Source organism: Mustelus asterias, chromosome 24 (genome assembly GCF_964213995.1).
Source record: "Mustelus asterias chromosome 24, sMusAst1.hap1.1, whole genome shotgun sequence".
Lineage (NCBI taxonomy): Eukaryota > Metazoa > Chordata > Chondrichthyes > Carcharhiniformes > Triakidae > Mustelus > Mustelus asterias.
The window spans coordinates 20,891,514-20,912,768 of record NC_135824.1 but is presented as its reverse complement, the minus strand read 5'-3'; the positions used below and the strand labels follow the sequence as shown (position 1 = coordinate 20,912,768).

The window sequence follows — 21,255 nt, the reverse complement described above, 5'->3', positions numbered from 1 at the left end:
GTGCTGGAAAATGGAATTAGTGTGACTTTATTGGTAGATTATTACTGTTGCATAATAGTTGAAAGTGCTGCCTTTTCTTTGGTATATCACTGGAGTATTATTCCACTGTAAATTTATCAGAGGAATTATTAACTTCTTGCATTTTAGAACAAAGAAAAGTACAGTACAGGAAAAGGCCCATTGGCCCTCCAAGCCTGCCGATCATAATGTCCTAACTAAACTAAAAAAAAACCTTCTGCCCTTACTTGGTCCATATCTCTCTGTTTCCTCTCTATTCATGTATCCATCCAGATGCCTTTTAAATGTTGCTAATGTGCCTGCTTCCATCACTTTCTCTGGCAACGCGTTCCAGGCACCCACAACTCTCTGCATGTAAAAGTTTCTTGCACATCTCCCTTAAACTTTCCCCCTCTCACCTTGAACTTGTGCCTCCTTGTAATTGATACTTCCACCCTAGAAAAAAAGCCTCTGACTATCCACCCTGTCTATGCCTCTCATAATTGTGTAGACTTCTATCAGGTCTCCCCTCAGCCTCCGCTTTTCCAGTGAAAACTATCCTAGTTTATTCAACCTCTCCTCATAGTCAACACCCTCGGGACCAGGCAACATCCTGGTGAACCTTTTTGCACCCTCTCCAAAACTTTCATGTCCTTTTGGTAGTGTGGTGACCAGAACTGCACGCAATACTCCAGATGCGGCCCAAACAAGGCTTTATATGCAACATGACTTTCCAATTCTTGTACTCAGTGACCCGTCTGTTGAAGGCAAGCAAGCCATATGCCTTCTTAATCACCTTGGCCATCTGTGTTGCTACTTTTAGGGAATTGTGGACCTGCACGCCCAGATCCTTTTCTGTGTTAGTTGCATTTGGCTAGAATTTTAAATGACATTAGCACTATCTGTAAATAAATTAATGACGAACTATATCAACACACTATAGTACAACTATATAAATCTTTTATTCTGTTCCCCTGTTCCTTTTTGTTCTTCATGCTTTGCTTCTTTCTTAATCTCCTTTTCACTTTATGATGCAAAAATATTGAATATTATTTTGCCTGCTGTTGGAGTTTTGTATTTTAATATTTTTGGAGAAATATGTATTTTAAACTCTTTTATCAACTGAGAACATTTATTTTATGAAAAATTATTTTCTCAGGAACATTTCAACCTCATTGCCAGTGGAATGAACTGTGTGGTTGATGGCACAATTCCAGCCAGTTCAGGACTCTCCAGCTCTAGTGCATTGGTTTGCTGTGCAGGCCTCATCACTATGGTTGCCAATCAGAGGATCCTATCGAAGGTATGACCTAACTATACTATTTTGTATAACAGAAATGAATATCACTGCAAATTTTGCTTTCCAGTGAGCTGCATTTATATAGTGCGTTTGACATAGTAAGGATCCAAAAGCACTTCGCAGACGCAGCAAGCAGTAACAGAAGAGCTAATGGAGATGACAGAAAATTTACTCAAGAGATTTTTGAATTTGTGGGGAAAATATGGAAAAACGGTTATAGCCAAGTAGCCCTGGAGAGCAAATGGGTGGAATGAATGCCCTAGGTCTAGTGGAAAGAAGAATGATTGGGAGATTGAAGGACATGGTATTGGATCATAGATTGGTATGAGTTTATTGAAGTTCTTACTCCATGGGATCTGATATATGGTTAGGGCACGGATCAGAAACCCCAAGGTATACTATGAAGCCATACTAGATCCCAAGTATTTGCTATTTTGGCATTAATATGAGAAAATGATGTTTCACTCTAGGCGCATTTCTGCTGACAGACTGGGAAGCTTTTATCAAAACAAACTTTATTTAACAACACAGTTTAACTATAACAAATGAATTAGATCGTTTACCAATCGAACAATACTTAAAAGTGACAAGATACAATTCTTAACTGCTAACCTATCCCTATGAGTTCCAATTCAAGGAATATTCCTCTTATAGACTTAAACCCCTCTTCAAAATTAGTTAGCAAAACATAGGCTTACATGCCTGTACTTAGGTTGTCAGCCCTAAAGCTCTCAGACAACCTCCACAGAGAGAGAGAGAGAGAGAGGCATCTTGCTTCTTTCAGAATCAGGCAGGAGCTGCTTGTTTTAAAAGTGAAAGAGAAACTGTGTCTCTTCCCTGCAAGCTTAGCACCTCTCATTAGCACGTGACTCGGTCCCTGTCAATCAACCTAATCAAAACTCTACCCTGAAACCCCAAGGGAAACCTAAGTAAACACAAATGCATTGACTCTGGTTAAACAAACGCACCATTAGTTAAAAAGAGATATTATCCTGCCGAGAAATGCTGGAAAATCTCAGTAGAAAAAGATTTACGGTAGTTATTTTAAAATGGAATGTCTCTATTTTTCCAAAATAAAGTGAGAAAGGAAAAAAGAGAGGTGATGGCTAGAGTTTCCTGTGTCAGTTTGTTCTATATCACTTTGACAGCAAATACAGGAAAACTGGGCGATGAAGGAGTGGATGTTGTTAATGAAGTCTACACAATACGCAGAACCAAGAGTATTTATTCTATGTAGACTAAAGCTGTGGTTTGTATCTTGTCCTTGCTTTTTGAGAAAATTGGTTGTTAATTGTTCACCAGTAAAGACTTTGCACAGAATTCTCCCATGGCCATGTTGGTAGTTCAGTGGCGGACAATGGAATGAATTTGGCAGGAGTGTAAAATTAGGTTTCATGTCAGCATGAATAGCCCACAGTATCTTCTGCTGGTGCCCACCCCAGTGGATCAGGAAACCCGCTGGAGACCACCGCGAAACTGATTCGCATCCCACTCCTGGGATGCAGATGAACACCCGACCAGAACCTACCCCCTCCCCCCAAACACCCTACTCCCAATTCTCCCTGATGTCAGCAGGAAAATATGCCAGTCCAAAATACGCCTGGCACAACGTGGCATGCAGATCTCGGGACTTGCCTGAACAATGGGGCCAGCCAGCAGCCCTGTACCCCAGAACACCACAGCAGCGAAGGAGGGGACCATCCACAGGTGGACCTTCCAGATTCAGTGTCATCAAAGAAGTCCATCTTCCAGCCTCAATGTTCCTGGGGATCCATCCTCTTACTCAGGAGGTGCGTCTTCCGGTCTCAGAATGTTTTCGGAGATCCACCTTCATTCTCAGGAGGTCTATCATCTTCCTTCAACAGTGGGTCAGTGATGTTGTGTGCCTTTTCAATATGGTGCTCATATATGATGGTAGACTATGCGCCATTAGGTCTGCCTTGTCACTGAATATCGTGCAATACGTGTGAATAATAAATCAAATCAAAATATTCAGTTGCATTGTTAATGAGGTTGGGGCTGGGAGATATGGCCTGGGCAGTGGGCAACACTCCACATCCAGCCCCCGCCACAGGACTCAGTCCCAGATGGGAGAATTGCGCCCTTTATTCTCTTGCATTATGATGACCACTTCTATATCACAGTAACTCTTTGCACTTTAAGTATCTCCATTTGGTGTAAACTTCAGCTCATAGAAGGAGTTTAAACCAGAAAGCATTACGTCACTGATTAAGCCACTCCAAACAGTGCTTTCAAGGAACGGATTCAATACAATGATTAGATTTTCTTCACCTGTAGCATCTATGGTTTTCTTTCTTAGGGAAGTGTCTGTTCCTTTACTTCCTCATGGCTTATACCAATCACTGTATTCAGTTTGATAGCTTATTGGATAGTGGTCAGTGCCTCTGAGTTGAGATTTTACAGATCCCGCCCGAGGTCAACGGACCTTTCCGTGGTCCGCCCCTCACCCGCTCCGGTTCCCATGGCAGGTGGGGCGGTAAAAGTCCGGCCATTAACTGGTCATTTATCTCATTGCTGTTTGTGGGATCTTGCTGAATGCAATATGGCTACTACATTGACATACTTGGGTGACTGCATTTGGATGGTATGCATTTTTCTGCACCATTTAAACTCAACAAAAATCAAGCAATAAACAGGTAGTCATTTTTATCAGATAATAATGTATATTTGTAATTCATGGTCATTTTATGGGTTATTCGTGCCTTTTGTAAATATTTAGATGGGATTTTCGGGCAATCTGCTTGAATCATTTCATTATCTATCTTTATCACCATCTGCTTAAATGGTTCCATCTGATTTTATACATAACGTGGTTGATAGAAGGACATTTTTTCAATATCAAGACTAAACATTGGGAGCCAAACACTTCAAGATCAGAATCTGGCTAAGATCAAACATTGGTTTCAAAAGCTTAATTACAATCTTGCAGTGAAACTCAAAATGTTAATAGAAAAATGGCATTTTTCTGTAGCAAACATATTTGCGAATGAAGCTATTTAATTTTAACTTGCTGATGGTCTGCTTTAGAAGCTAATCACTACTTAAAAACTATAGGTCAAATTTTAGTCTTGTACTTGATTATCCAGTTAATGTATTTTACTGTCCTTTCCACAATTGATATCCCTAAATTTGAAGAATGCCTAAAGAGATTGTCCATTCATGTACCAAACCTTATTAAACCTGTCACTTTTACAAGTGAAATAGTTATTGGGATAAAAGGTATTTTGGTAGAATACAACAAATTTGATTGCATGTTTTATAAAATAAAATGATCACTATGAGAAAGAGAACTCAGATTTATATCATTCAGGGATACTGTTGCATTTGTAAATGGCGAGAGAAAAAGCTGTTACCTGTTGCTCATCATGCTAATTTTTAAAATGGAAGATTGTATTTAATTGAGAAGTTAGCTGGACGTTACTGAGGACATTATCTTTTTTTCCCCCAAAAACATAAAGGCCTCCCACAATTTTTTGAGATTAAAAAAATCTAAAGTTACGTACAATACTTATTTCTGTATTCATAGTTCTTGAGATAAGCTGTGTGGAAAAATATGATTAAAATCATTGATGCACAACTTTTAAGAGATCCTGTTATATGGAAAAAAAATGCAAATAAGACAATTATTTCAGCCTCAAAATTTACATAATATTTTTGAATCCCCCCCTCCCCAACTTTCCGTTCCTCTGATGCTGACAGGATATGTAACTTTCTTTCCTTTGCCCTACATTTGGCATGATGTGGAGATGCCGGCGTTGGACTGGGGTAAGCACAGTAAGAAGTCTCACAACACCAGGTTAAAGTCCAACAGGTTTATTTGGTAGCAAATTTGCTACCAAACTTGGTAGCAAATTTGCTACCAAATAAACCTGTTGGACTTTAACCTGGTGTTGTGAGACTTCTTACTACATTTAGCAGCCATGCCTTGTTGAATGAGGTATATAACTGGGTTTTCAACAATGTACCAGCTTTATAACTACTGCTAAATGCTCTCAGTGGTTTTGGAAAGCTAATTTTATTTTGTGGATTGTAATTTTTCCATAGTAATAAATTCCACATTTTTAAATGTTTTTCTTCTTCTCACAAGTTTATTTATTTTTATGTTAGCTTCTGTCTTAATGCAATCATCATTTATTTTGCTACTGGAAATTTTAAATTCGAAGTGAAGGATATTAAGTGCTTATAACTTAGTGGTTTGCTCTATGTGAACATTTCCATGTGACTGACTGTTTACTAACCATGCTGTGGAGATACCAGCGTTGGACTGGGGGTGGGCACAGTAAGAAGTCTCACAACACCAGGATAAAGTCCAACAGGTTTATTTGGGATCACGAGCTTTCGGAGCGCTGTTCCTTCCTCAGGTGAGTGGCCCGTGATTCCAAATAAACCTGTTGGACTTTAACCTAGTGTTGTGAGACTTCTTATTGTGCCCATCCCAGTTCAATGCCGGCATCTCCACATCTTAAATACCCAAAACATTTTTTGGCCCAAAGCAACCCCGCCTCCCCACCAGGGCCATCTGTCACTTGTTCTTAAGTTTTGCTTTCACTGAGCACTGACCTTTAATTTCCCATTAACACATTCTTATACCATACTTTATGCAACTACTCGCACCTTCAGTTGTCATTTACACTTCCTCTGTCTTATGACCTACACATTTTTGTTGCAATCTTTCCTAGCTCCCACCACCTTCTACTCTACTCCACCCCTTCTTATACAGTATAGAATATGTCACATTTCTACCCTCTTTAGCGCTGAAGAGGTGCCACAAGGACTCAAAACTTTAGCTCTATTTTCTCTCTCCATAGATGCTGCCAGACCTGCTGAATTTTTCCAACATTTTTCTGTATTTGTACCCAGTAAAGATAAAATGTGCTGGAAATGGTCTTTGTGCTATTTACATTTCCATAATTTCCGGCTTATTTTCTTTCAACATAACTTTTCCAATATTAATTTAATTAAATTAAGAATTTCTTGGATGAGTTTCAGAGGAATACTTGCAGAAATGCTGCGATTGAATTTAATCCCAACCCCAAAATCTCGTGTGTAATGGGTACCATTGTTCAGAAAGTATTTATTTCCAAAGGCATGTAGTGAATAATTACAAATAAATGTGCAATAATATTGCCACTGCATTTCCTATTTAAATAAAAGTGCCAACTAATTTGAAACCTTTGGTGTGATATTGCAAATTGCTCTCCTGATTTGTAAAGACTTTTTCACTTTCCCGTTCAAGGGTAAAATGACTGTTTTTGGGGTTCCTCCAAGGAAATGTTTTAAATTAAAAGAGAAATTTGTTACACAATCAGTCTAAAGGGAGAGACTTAGCGACCAGGAAAGATGATGATTTTATTCAAAAGGATTCCGATCCATTTTAGATTTAGAAACTAATTCCTAAAAAGGGAACGTTGGAGGAAGGTGGTTACTTTGCCAATTACCTTGTAGGCCTTGTGCCCTAGAGATTGGCAAGTAGCCATCAATTTCAAAGAAATTCACTTTCACATATTTCAATGGAAGCCAGAGTAATTTTCTTTAGTTTCAAATAGTGGAGAGGTGTTGCCAATTGAAGTGTCTACCTTCTGGCCAAACTTGCATGCTACTTAAAAAAAAAATGCTAAAAATGATTCCTGTATGAGGTACGTGTTTATGTCCATAAGAGCAGAATTAGGCCACTCGGCCCCTTGAGTCTGCTCTGCCATTCAATCATGGCTGATATTTTTCTCAACCCCATTCTCCTGCCCTTTCCCCATAACCCCATATCCCCTTATTAATCAAGTCAGTCTGAGTAGTCATAGGAAGTTCAGGATAAGTTACCAGATTTATGCAGTTTTCTAGCTGCTGTGTTTTCCGAAGCATATTTATATGTTAGTTATAAAAGTCAAACCTAGTTAATGGCATTTAACTCAGAACAGTATTTCGTATGATTGCTTCAACAACATCCCTAATCACAAGCTGGTGGGCTGTCACGAGGGCAGCCCCACTGAAATGGCAGCAAAATATTTTAATTATACGAATGTAATTTTAGTTATGCAGTAATTTGGGATGTTCTGAGGAGCCATGATCATTTTTTTCCCCAATACATAACTTGATTGTCCATTATACAAAGATACCTAAGGATGCTTAAGGGTTAGTAGTTTGATCTGGAGATGTGATGTTGGTGTCAGAATAACAGGGAAATGTGCCCAGCATGGATAATGTAATGGACGGTGTTCTCAGCATGAATGCTCTATTATTAGATTCTTCACAGAGTAGAGATTTACATTTGATGGACTTACCTTGAAAGAGCATATAATAAAGTATAGTGATAAAGTGAAAGAAGCAAATTTAAGTCAGCACTCATGATTTGATTTGATTTGATTTATTATTGTCACATGTATTAACATACAGTGAAAAGTATTGTTTCTTGTGCGCTATACAGACAAAACATACCGTTCATAGAGAAGCAAACGAGAGAGTGAAGAATGTAGTCTTACAGTCATAGCTAGGGTGTAGAGAAAGATCAACTTAATGCAAGGTAAGTTCATTCAAAAGTCTGACAGCAGCAGGGAAGAAGCTGTTCTTGAGTCGGTTGGTACGTGACCTCAGACTTTTGTATCTTTTTCCCGACGGAAGAAGGTGGAAGAGAGAATGTCCGAGGTGCATGGGGTCCTTAATTATGCTGGCTGCTTTGCCGAGGCAGCGGGAAGTTTAGACAGAGTCAATGAATGGGAGGCTGGTTTGCGTGATGAATTGGGCTACATTCACGACCTTTTGTAGTTCCTTGCAGTCTTGGGCAGAGCAGGAGCCATACCAAGCTGTGATACAATCAGAAAGAATGCTTTCTATGGCGCATCTGTAAAAGTTGACGGACAGAAGCAGTCCAGCAGCATCTCAAGTGGGAGTCAGTAGCACAAAGTGAACATTCTGTGGTGATGTAAGTAGAGAAAGCAGACAGTGTAGCACAATATGTGATGGTCGCATGTAGCTGTAGGAAAAGAACAGTGGGAGCAGTTCCTTTAAGAAGGAAGACATTGAAATGTGTTATAATTCAGTCAGAAACTCCAAAGTGTTGTATGAAGTCCGCCTGGATCATAAGTTTTGCACTTTGAATTTGGCTAGGGTAAGCATGATATGTCTCACTCAGGTATGATTCAAATGACCCACTAGGGAGCTTTTATCAAACAAAGTTTATTTAAGAATATAGTTAACATGTATGGAAAGAAAATTAGCAATACCTTTTATCAATTACAAACAAAAACAAAACAGCCATGATAATGTATAACCCTTAACAAATAAATCTAAAGTGTTCCAATCAAACAAAACTTCCTATAGACAAAACCCTTTCCACAGGTTTAACTCAGCAAAGATTAAGGCTCACGTGATACTGGAACTGAGTCCTTTGGCTGTAGAATTGAAACCCTGACTTTTTAGCCTTGTAACCCCAGAGGGATACACCCAGAACAATTTGAAGTCAGAACAGCTTCCCAGAACATCAGGGAGAGAGAGAAACACTGCTTTCAGTCTAATGTCCACTCCCTTCTAAACTAAACTGCAGCCAGCCAAACAGAAAATGAAACATTAAATTCACCAGGAAGGAAAGAAACCTGTTCAAAACACATGACCTGCCAACCAGTCTTCTCACCATGTAGGGTCATAAAATAATCCCAGAAGGTACCTGAGGCCCATATTAAAAATAAACAAAACCCCATTTAAGCCACTGAAGGAGCAATAAAAGGACTCCTACAGACAACTCAGCAACAATGAAATAAGATGAGGCTGTGAGAGCTGCAGAGAACATGATTTTTAAAAAATCTCTTAAACATCACAAATGGCAGCAGGAAAAAGACAGCAGTGTGGGAGAATGTAGGATGCTGGCTCTATGGTAGGCGGGAGGAGTGCTTTGCCACTGGGAATTGTAGAGAGCGGAGGGGTGCAGGTGGCGCAATTTGACTTAAGCAATATAATTGGGCAATTACAGGAGTCTCTGCTGTTTGGAGATAGAAATTAGAATTTGTTTTTGTTGGAGGCCTCAAAATAATGGTGAAGGAAGATGGGACAACTTTGCATATTAAAAGCAATGCAAGCAGGAATTGATTGCTCAGTATCATAGGAGAAGAAGTAAGTTTAATAGCAAGAAGTGCTACAGCCCATAAGGATTTTAATGCAGGTGGACAATTTATTATTACCTGCTTGGTGTGGCTTTTGTATTGTGCATTATGTGAAGTTCCTTTAAACTTGGATCTATGTAACTTCCTAATTTCATGATGTGGAGATGATGCCGGCGTTGGACTTGGGTGGGCACAGTAAGAAGTCTCACAACACCAGGTTAAAGTCCAACAGGTTTATTTGGAATCATGAGCTTTCGGAGCGCTGCTGCTTCATCAGGTGAGCCACCTGATGAAGGAGCAGCGCTCTGAGAGCCCGTGATTCCAAATAAAACTGTTGGTCTCTAACCTGGTGTTGTGAGACTTCTTACTGTTCCTAATTTCAGTTATCCCTTGTAGAGAGGTGTTGTGAAAATTCAGAAGAATAGTTAAGATTTTTCCTGAACGTGTCACAGAATTGTTACAAAAGAAGGAGGATACTTATTTCAGAGCAGCATTGGAAACATATTGTCTTGTTCCAGCATTATATATGGAATGGTTAGGGAGCACGAACACTTCGTTATCCTTATTTATTGAAGTAACGGAAGAAAAAAATTGTCCTGCGTGTCAACAGGTGATTGGCAAAAAAGGAAAGCTTGGGAAAAATCACTCAGTTGTAAATATAACCAGTCAACATTTTTTTTTACATGTTTTCTCTCATCCTCTTTACAGTTTGGCAAGAGAGTGTCCAGAAAGTTTAGCAAAGCAAGATTTGATTTAAAACAGAACAGATTGTGGCATTTAACTCCACCCTGCATATATTACTTTTGTTTCGGTTACAGGAATATGACTTCTATTGTAAACTTAAGGAGGTTCCTGTTGTGAATTATAAACCCACAACCGTAAATTATTAAATGGACACAGAGGGAAGGCATTCAGTTGAGGCAGGGAAATTAAACTATTGTTTTGTATCTTTTGTAGTGCCGTTCTGGTCCCCACACTATAGGAAGGTTGTGATTGCACTGGAGTGGGTGCAGAGGAGATTCACCAGGACGCTGCCTGGGATGGAACATTTAAGTTATGAAGAGAGGTTGGATAGCCTTGGGTTGTTTTTGCTGAAGCGGAGGTGACCTGATCGAGGTGTACAACATATAAGGGGCATGGACAGAGTGGATAGGGAGCAGCTGTTCCCCTGAGTTGAAGGGTCACTCACGAGGGGGGACATAGGTTCAAGGTGAGGGGCTGGAGGTTTTGGGGGAGATGTGAGGAAAAACTTTGTTACCCAGAGGGTGGTGATGGTCTGGAATGAGCTGCCTGGGAGGGTGGTAGAGGCGGGTTGCCTCACATCCTTTAAAAAGTATCTGGATGAGTACTTGGCACATCTTAATATTCAAGGCTAGAGGCCAAGTGCTGGTAAATGGGATTAGGTGGGAGTTCAGTTTCTTGCATGTCGATGCAGACTGAAGGGCCTCTTCTGCACTGTATGATTCTATCAATGTGTGTTCTATACATGCTTTCACTGTGACCGTAAACATTGAGAGAGTGAGTCATCATCATAGAAATCATAGAAACCCTACAGTGCAGAAAGAGGCCATTTGGCCCATCGAGTCTGCACCGACCACAATCCCACCCAGGCCTGACCCCCATATCCCTCTAATCCCTCGAATCTACACATCTCAGGACACTAAGGGGCAATTTTAGCATGGCCAATCAACCTAACCCGCACATCTTTGGACTGTGGGAGGAAACCGGAGCACCTGGAGAAAACCCACGCAGACACGAGGAGAATGTGCAAACTCCACACAGACTGTGACCCAAGCTGGGAATCGAACCCAGGTCCCTGGAGCTGTGAAGCAGCAGTGCTAACCACTGTGCTACCGCGCCGAGTGTTCATGAAAATCCATTAAAACTAAAACATATTACAGATCTAATGTATGTTTGATATATATGTGTTAATTAAAGAGAAAGGAAGCTTTTGTTAGCTATTGCAGTAATAAGAGCAATAGGCACCAATCCTGAACAGGAATAAATGGGTGCTCTTCATTTCTTTATCATTTTTATCTGATTTATACCCTGTGTCTGTGAAAAACATAGAAGTAACATTTTAAATTGTGCTTAGAATCCTAGGATCCCTACAGTGCAGAAGGAGGCTATTCAGCCCATCGAGCTTGCACCGACAACGATCCCACCCAGGCCCTATCCCTGTAACCCTATATATTTATCCTGCTAATCCCCCTGACACTAATGGACAATTTATCATGGCCAATCTACCTAACCCGCACATCTTCGGAGTGTGGGAGGAAACCCAAACACTCGGGGGAAACCCACACAGACACAGGGAGAACGTGCAAACTCCACACAGACAGTGACCCGAGGCCGCAATTGAACCTGGGTCCCTGGCGCTGTGAGGCAACAGTGCTAGCCACCGTGCCACTCTGATTCTTCTATGATTCTAATTGTGCTTTGTGGTAAACTTTGCTTATGGCAGCACAGAAAAAGTGTGAAATGGGGTCCTGAGACCAGATGCAACAGAAAACCAGATTTTCTTTCATTTTTAATAAAATTCATAGACTTCGTCCCGTGCAGAATTAGGCCATTCGGCCCAAGGAGCCTGCACCAACTCTCCGACAGAGCATCCTACCCAGCTCCTAACTCCACAACTCCATGTATTTACCCCACTTATCAACCCTAACCTACAAATCTTTAGACACTAAGGGTCAATTTAACATGGCCAATCCACCTAACCTGCACATCTTTGGACTGTGGAGGAAGCCGGAGTTAACCCCCGCAGACACAGGGAGAATGTACAAACTCCACACAGTCACCCAAGGCTGGAATTGAACTTGGGTCCCTGGCGTTGTGAGGCAGCAGTGCTAGCCACCGTGCCGCCCCCATGTTTGGGGTTGCTCACAGACTTTCAACAATGCTATGAATTCTGTTATAAAGTGCAGGCAAATTAATGAATAAATTAAACATGATGTTTTTCAATCTGTTGAAGTTGTAAGGACGCTAAGAAATTGTCTTCTAAAGTACTCTGGCAAATTTCCCAACGCTTGTGGAATTCTGTTGTTCAAAAAGTAGTCTGTGTGTCAGACTTGTTTATTCCAAAACACAAATGGGAAGTGGAGCACGTTGAAAATCTGCTTGTGGCAAATCTGCGCCAAACATGGAGCCTCGCATAGTGCAGGCATGAGAGCAAAAAGTTAACAACAGATAATATCATTGCTTAATTCTGGTGGCTATGATGACAACCAGATAATGTCTGACAAACGTCCCAGCTCCTGATGAAAATAAGTGCCATTACCATACAAAAACATATGTGAAATAGCAGCAAATTGGAACTTAGCATGCAAAGTTGAAGCAGATGTAACTTTAATTAGTCTCACGTTTAAGAAGGACTTACTCTTTTAAGCACTACCCAAAAGTAATTTTTCTGATTTATACTTGAATGGCACGCTATTTTGTTCTGTGTGTAAGACCAATATCAGTGTTTATATGAAAATCTGTTACTATCTTCAATTTCCATTAACGTTCCTTCTTTAATAATAGTACATAATTTGTAACAGCGGATTTAATTTAATTTTTTAAAGACCAACACATCTCATAGTGTTAATACTGAATAGTATATAATAATTATCATTTATCAATCCTGTACTGATGTAAGTGTTTTGTTCCTTATTGTAGTGGGCTTTGTTTGTCCATTGGGGTGGGAGCTCTTGGGGTCTGTCCTTGGGCTGCCACGGTGAATCCTAGTGCTCTCTGGATGGCAATAACCTCTGTGTGATTTGGAGATGCCAGAATACCGTGCCAATTTAAATAGGGTTGGGGGCCTCTGCTGGGAGGTGCTTTGTTGCCCTTCTTTGTATTTTTTCCTGTAACTCTTCACTGCTCTTAACCTCTCCTTCTCTGCTCTACCTGAAAATTTCTTGGTATCGACTCTTTCTGTTTTGCCACACCACCACCCTGTTTTTTTTCATTTTTTGTTACCTGCATTCTGGACCAAATCTCTGCAAGGGAAAACATGGGGTTGTAGTTGGAGCTGGTGTTTACGTTACAATAGCGATTGCATGTCAAAATTACTTCTTCATTGGTTGCAAAGCGCTTTTAGATGTCCTGAATTCATAAATCTAAGTTATTTCCTTGTCAGATGGAGTGTTCTGGGAATAGGAAAACAAAACTAACTAGCTGGAGCCAGACAATGGATGCATCAGCATTTTATCTCCTAGATTTGCATTTGTTTTTAGAAAATTGGACACGGATACCACCATCACATGTAAGAACACCACCCACTGGGTACACAGTACATACTCATGCGACTCGGCCAATGTTGTCTACCTCATTCGCTGCAGGAAAGAATGTCCTGAGGCGTGGTACATCAACGAGACCACGCAGGCGCTACGACAACGGATGAACGGACACCGCGTGACAATCACCAGGCAGGAGTGTTTCCTTCTTGTCGGGAAACACTTCAGCAGTCAAGGGCATTCAGCCTCCGATCTTCGGGTAAGCATTCTCCAAGGCGACCTTCAGAACACACGACAACGCAGAATCACCGAGCGGAAACTGATAGCCAAGTTCCGTAAGCATGAGGACGGCCTCAACCGGGATCTTGGGTTCATGTCACACTACACGTAACCCCCACCATTTGGCCTGCGCTTGCAAAATCTTACTAACTGTCCTGGCTTTAGACAATTCACACCTCTTTAACCTGTGATTATCCCTCTCTCCACTCGCATTGTCCGTGCCTGTAAAGACTTGGTTACCTGTAAAGACTCGCATTCCAACCATTTTCTTAATTGCGTCTCTATCTACATGTGCCGTGTTTGTGAACCCAACTCTCCACTCACCTGATGAAGGAGCAACGCTTTAAAAGCTCGGGATTCCAAATAAGCCTGTTGGACTTTAACCTAGTGTTGTGAGACTTCTTAATTTAGGAAATTGGACCTGAATTTATCTGTGCCTTGACCTAAAGGAGCTTAGGGCTGTCCTAAGCATAAAAAGAATATATCTGGATCTATATTGTGGATGTTGACTTTGTGTGAGGAACAGATGACAGGGTGATTGAGGGAATCAATAAAGTTGGTGAATTACTTTTTTTTAAAAGATATTACTTTTGTGATTTACTTTCAAGAGTATTTAGCTTGCTGGGTATAAGGGGTTTAATGGCACCTTTATCTCAGAATGTTTATGCTGCAGACTGATTTGGATAGAAATAGTCTTGTAAATGTTTTTGTGGATTAGTACGCAAGAAAAAAATGGAGTGCTGATTAAAAGAAAAATGAGGAAGAAACATATTGAGTGTTCGAGATGTGAATAATATTTCACAACAAGACACTGCAGTCGCAGCATTTATTATTGTCATAAGGATTTTTACATTTCACATCGATTTTATGTTCATGAATTGTGCGGGTAATTTTGTCTCAGTAACTAATTCGAAGTACTTGGATTCATTGCACCTTGATTCATATTTGGAAGAAGTTCAGATTTATAAGCTATTGGCACCTGATGAATTGTTCAGTAGGTATTCTTGGTGTCTTCCAGTTTAAAATGTTGGAATAAAAAACATAATCCCAAGTATATAAAAAAAAATTGGTTAATTTCTGCTTGTCCTCTGCTTCCCACTTTCCTCCCGATTTCATTTTTGGGCTCCTACTTTTTAAAGTTACTGGGCAGGATTTTCCAGCCACGCTCGCCCCAAGACCGGAAAATCACGCCTAAAGTCAACGGACCTTTGCGTGGTCCGTCCCCTGCCCACTACGATTCCCGTGGTGAGCGGGACGGGAAAATTCCACCCACTATATTTTTCTATTAGGCTGAGTAAGTCTTAGTTTTCTATAATTATTTTAAAAATTCGAACACTTGACTTACTTTATTTTCAATCATTTATTTTGAAGGTAGAAATATTTTTGGCTAAATTGGTTGAAAAACAGCTCTCAACAAGTTATTTTCTCAGTCCAGAACTCTGAAGATTAATATCATGTGACAGATGTAGTCAACTCAGTTTTTGATGTATTTTATGACAAAGAAACTTGTCAAAGTGGGACAAGTTACTTCATTGGCAGTGTCGTCAAGCCAAGTAAGATGAGTCACTGATGTAAGAAGAGTTAATTTTCTCCTTGTTTTGTTAAATGTTGAGCCTCCTCACATGATACTGTGTATTTCACTGCACAACCTTTGCCTATGAAATATAAAACATTGCAGATAAACCTTTATGCAAAATAAGTGGCACGGTGGCACAGTGGTTAGCACTGCTGCCTCACAGCGCCAGGGACCGGGTTTAATTCCGGCCTTGGGTCACTGTCTGCGTTGAGTTTGCATGTTTTCCTCGTGTCTGTGTGGGTTTTCTCCGGGTGCTCCGGTTTCCTCCCACACTCCAAAGATGTGCGGGTTAGGTGGATTGACCATGGTAAATTACCCCTTAGTGTCAGGGAGACTAACAGGGTAAATAGGTGGGGTTACAGAGATAGGGCCTGGGTGGGATTGTTGTCGGTGCAGGCTCAATTGGCCAAATGGCCTCCTTCTGCACTGTGGGGATTCTACGATAAGCTAAAACTGTCCTGTGTTGCTTGTGCCAATGTATCTATCTGAATCAGAAGCTCTTTGTGTTTAAATTTGCAAAAATAGCCACTGCCTAACATATGTCCTCTTTGTTCGTCACATTAGATAAATGTTATTCCACAAACGGGTGTGTGAGGCCTCAATTGTCAAGATTATTTTCAATCTCATTGCTGAGTACATATGCAGATGTAGAATCTTGTTTGGCATTAAGTTATAACTTGAAGAGAAAATGGAAATGATTAGCAGAGTAATGTAGCCACAGTATTTTGTTACCTAATTTTCCATATTACTCATAGCGTTTGTGGCACTGAAATAACACATAGCTCAGTGGTTCTCAATGTGGTGCCTGCGCAGGTCCAAAATATAAGTTACTAATGTGCAATATTCCAGCTGAGGTTACGTATTTTGGTAGGAAGAATGTGGAGGGACAATATAAAGTATGGGGTAAAATTCTTAAGGGGGTGCAGGAGCAGAGGGACCTGGGTGGATATGTGCATAAATCACTGAAAATGGCAGGGCAGATGGAAAGAGCAGTTAATAAAGCATGAATAAATATTCTGGATTTATTAATAGGGGCAGAGAGTACAAGAGCAAGGAGGTTGTGCTGAACAGATACAAAACGCAATAGACCTCAGATGGAATATTCTGTACAATTCTGGGTACCACACTATAGGAATTATGTGAGCGCATTGGAAAGAGTGCAGAAGAGGTTTACAAGAATGGTTCCAGAGATGAGAAACCTCAGTGATGAGGATGGATTGGAGACATTGGGACTCTTCTTGGAGAGAAGATTTGGTAGAGATGTTCAAATTCATGAGGGGGCTGAACAGAGTAGATAGGGAAAAACTACTCCCGCTTGTAATAGGATCGAGAACATGAGGGCACAGATTTAAAGTGATTTGCAAAAGAAGCAGATGTGAAGTGAGAAAAACCTTTTTGACACAGCGAGTGGTTTGGGTCTGGAATGCGCTGTCTGGAAGTGTGTGGAGGCAGGTTTGATCGAGGCATTCAAGAGGGCATTGGGTAATTATTTGAATAGAAACAATGTGCAGAGGTACGGGAAAAAGGCAGGGGGATGGCAGTGAGTTATGATGTTAGTTTGAAGAGCCAGTGCAGACATGATGGGCCAAATGGCTTCCTGTGCCGCAACAGTTCTGCGATCCATCAAAATCAGTGGCAATCTTCCCATCAATTCTGGTGAGTATTTCTATGGTGGCAGGACCAGTAGGTGATTTGTGGGGTCTTTTGCCCTGCTATGTGGCCCAAGTACCAGAAAGCTTAAGAACCACAGACTAAGCTTAAATTGATTTTGACATTTTCTGCTTATTTTATCATGAATGTTTAGTCTTGATGCAGCAGGCTTTTATTCTGTTAATTTACTACAAACATGTAAGATAAGAATTCTCTGCACTCGGGAGAATATTGTAATTTCCACTAAGATTACATTGGATCATTTTAACTATCTTTGGCAAGATTTTTGTACATCAGCTATTGAGATAATTTAGTCAATTTCAAGCTAAATTGCTCTGGTTGATTAGAGTTGCTTGCTTTACAGTAAAAAGTCTCCAGTTTAATATGCCTGAGAATCCAGATTTTTATATTGGGCAATTTAAGGAGGGTCAAAACCTGATTTGAAAAAGAAATGTCTTTCATCCAGGGTAAAACCTGAAATTATTGAACTGAAGTCATACCATGTGTTGGAGAATCCATGAAGCTGGCTGTCAGAAGGCTTCCATTATATTTTCTTCCTACAGCGAACATGAAACATTTGAAATGACACCCATGGTCCATTTAGCAAGACTGCTTCTTAATGTAGCATTGCACAGATAAAAATATTCAGCTGCCTGATGCTAATGTAACAGGAAGCTAGAAGTCTTTAGTATTTCATATTTCTATGTTTGTTTTTGATTAGTGTGATCATATCAAATGATAAAACGCTATCCGTTTTGCACGTGGCAACATGTGTTAAGGCACAGAGAATTAATCATTTAGATTGTGCCAGTATTAAGAGATGCATCTGTGTAACAGGATCTACTGTAGTTAAGCATGCAGGTTGGTCACTCTGGACCTGTTTCACCATCATCTCAATTCTCTCTTTAAGTGGTTACATGCTTCAGTGCCAGCAACAAAATTCAACCCTTCTTTTGATGGCAGCTGCAGCTCCTTTAAGAACTGTAGCTGTTCTAGTTTCCTCTTTCTTCTTACACCGCCCCCCTCCCCATCCCAACCTCACTCCATCAAGTTCCCATAGAGGCTTGTGGCCGGAAAGTCGACAACAACAATGATTTCAGCAACAATAACAGTGATATTAGCTGTATGAGCAATTGTGACAATAAGAGTCAAGCATGCTGGGATATCTGGTCAAGTTATAATCAAAAATAGATGCAGGTCATAAAGTTGCTGCAAGCTGTGACCTGGCTTGTGGACTGTGATCTGACACTTCCTACGCTGACCAAATAAGGATAGTTTTTTGAACTAAGCTGGACATGGCAGAGCCATACTCATATATGGGTTGAGGTTTATGTGACTTGTATGCAATTTAAACTAAGCATTATGGAGTTGTCTATGAGTAACTCCATTAGCCTGGTTGAACAGTGTGATCGGTTTCTGGTAAGACCATTGGCTGAGCACCAGAGAACTTTCTGGAAGAATCTGAGAAGTTTAGGATAAAGGCATGTGTTTCAGCCCAAGTCCTCGGTGATAACTCAGAGACTAACCATTGCAAGTGTGCCCTGAAAGAACATCCTCAGAGAAGACAAAGAATGACATGGAAAATTTACATATAGAGTGGACTTGGCCACTTCGTTCTGAACTGGGTAATATTCATTTCAGTTAAAGAGTTAAAGTTAAGAGTTAATGTTGAAGTGGAAGAGTTAAAGTGTTGCAACTGCTGTGAGTTTGACTTTTGGTACACAAAGTGTTAAATAAAGAAATTGTGTTTAAACATTTAAAGTTGACTTATTGTCTTTATTCACTTCAGAGATTAAAATACACAGGTTTGTACAACAACTAAGGAAATTTGGCAGGTCAGCTACGACTCTCACCAACTTTTACAGATGCACCATAGAAAGCATTCTTTCTGGTTGTATCACAGCTTGGTATGGCTCCTGCTGTGCCCAAGACTGCAAGGAACTACAAAAGGTCGTGAATGTAGCCCAATCCATCGTGCAAACTAGCCTCCCATCCATTGACTGTGTCTACACTTCCCGCTGCCTCGGCAAAGCAGCCAGCATAAATAAGGACCCCACACACATCCAGGACATTCTCTCTTCCACCTTCTTCCATCAAGAAAAAGATACATGTCTGAGGTCACGTACCAACCGACTCAAGAACAGCTTCTTCCCTGCTGCCATCAAACTTTTGAAAGTAGCTACATTATACTAAGTTGATCTTTCTCTACACCCTAGCTATGACTGTAACACTACACTCTGCACTCTCTCGTTTCTTTCTCGAGAAATGGTATGCTTTGTCTGTATAGCGCGCAAGAAACAATACTTTTCACTGTAAGCTAATATATGTGACAATAATAAATCAAATCAAAACAGGCTTAATACAGGTTGGATTTGTACTGAACATAAACAAGGTTGATCCAAAATATTTGGTAAAATTGGCTATTCTTAACTTGAATGAGCATGGAGTTGACTCACATTGCTCTCATCCTGTAATCTCAAACGCTATACCCTATTTAATGCCCTTTTTTTCTCTCCGTTTATGAAATATTCTTACTTCTGTAAGGTAATGAAATCTTGAGTCTGGAAAGAAAGCCTGGGACATGTGCTAGCCCTGGATGTTGGATTTAAGGGGGCTGTTGCTTGAATCTGTGATCTCATGGTTGTGAAGTCAACATCTTAACTCATATATTATTGCCAGGCCCAAGAAAATTACAGTATCCACAGGCCAGACAACCTTGTTAACTTTTGGGCTATGCAATTAAACGTTATGATCGCAGGAATAAAGCTGCTCCAATGTCAGAGAGTATTAAAATTCCCTTGTTATAGTAATATTAAGTGTGAGACCAAAACAAAGCCATTCAAATCAGTTTTATTTCTTATTCTATCTATTTTCTCTCCTCAGAAGATATTGACACTACAGCAGATGCGTGACCCATGTCCGTTGACATTGGTGGGGTCAGAAGACCCCATCGGCGGGCAGGATTGGAAAATCCTGGCCCCGATTTTAATTCAGTTACATGCCAAATTTCACACAAACCCTCTGGGAACCCGAGAATACATATTGAGCAACAAGAGGGAACATTTTAATTCAGACTAACTAATTAATCACTTTCCCCCCGATGTTAATTATTCTACATATAGAGTTTTTAAAAACCAGGCGTGCAAAACATTTACCCCCTAGGTTGAAAATGTAAAACTTCGGCTATTTGTCTCCAATAACAGCTCCCATTATTATCTCATCAGCATTAGTTATGTTTAGGTTGTGTGTTACAGGAGCAGAATCATGTAGAGTAATGAACCAGTAGCAGTCAATTACAGTGCAACAAAATCAAATAGTGGGTGGCCTTATCTTTTGGAAATTATCTAAGGAATCTACAGCAGTGGGAGAGCACCTTATCTCCGTGTAGATCAATTCTCACTGGGGAAACAGACTTGACTGGGACACAAAAAAACTTCTTAAGTAGATCAACCTAATTGGTAACAACAGAGAAATACATTTTAAGATATTTAGTGAGACTCACCATTGTATTTCATATGAATTAAACAAAAACTGACCAACCCAAACCGATCGCAAATAATGGCCCAGATTTTATGGTTCGTGGCAAAGCTTACTGCTGACCTCAAAGAAAGCTTCCCACAAAGACCTAGTGATTTCTGTTATGCATTTCCCCCTTCCTTAAATCAGTTTGAATTTGGTACAAAATCAAGACATCCTGAAACAGTGATGCCATCAAACCAATCATATTGAAGCATTCTCATAACCAGCAAACCAGGAATTAAATGCACTGATATTCCTCCACTTTCAATTAATTTTTTTACAAACAAATAAATGATTGGAACTTCCACATGGGATTAAGGTAGAATCACAAACAGCAACTTCTGGATTTCCACGTTCAACTGCACATATGCAGTCCCCAGAACTTGCCAGTAGCAAATTGTGAATGCTGACTGTTTCACCATCATGTGGAGATGTCGGCGTTGGACTGGGGTGGGCACATTAAGAAGTCTCACAAGTGAGTCTTCCTCAGGTGACTCACCTGATGAAGGAGCAGCACTCCAAAAGCTCGTGATTCCAAATAAACCTGTTGATCTTTAACCTGGTATGGTGTTTCACCATCGTTATTACTGCAAAATCTGAGCCGAT

The 21,255-nt window shown here is 40.3% G+C and overlaps 1 protein-coding gene across 1 annotated transcript in view; it reads left to right on the top strand.

Annotated features, from left to right (window-relative positions):
• Positions 1-21,255, top strand: part of galk2 (galactokinase 2) — a 121,403-nt gene that overhangs the window by 43,705 nt on the left and 56,443 nt on the right. Inside the window, exon 5 of the mRNA XM_078241405.1 lies at positions 1,157-1,300. Coding sequence (XP_078097531.1) covers positions 1,157-1,300 — 144 coding nt within the window. The remainder of the gene's footprint in view (positions 1-1,156; positions 1,301-21,255) is intronic.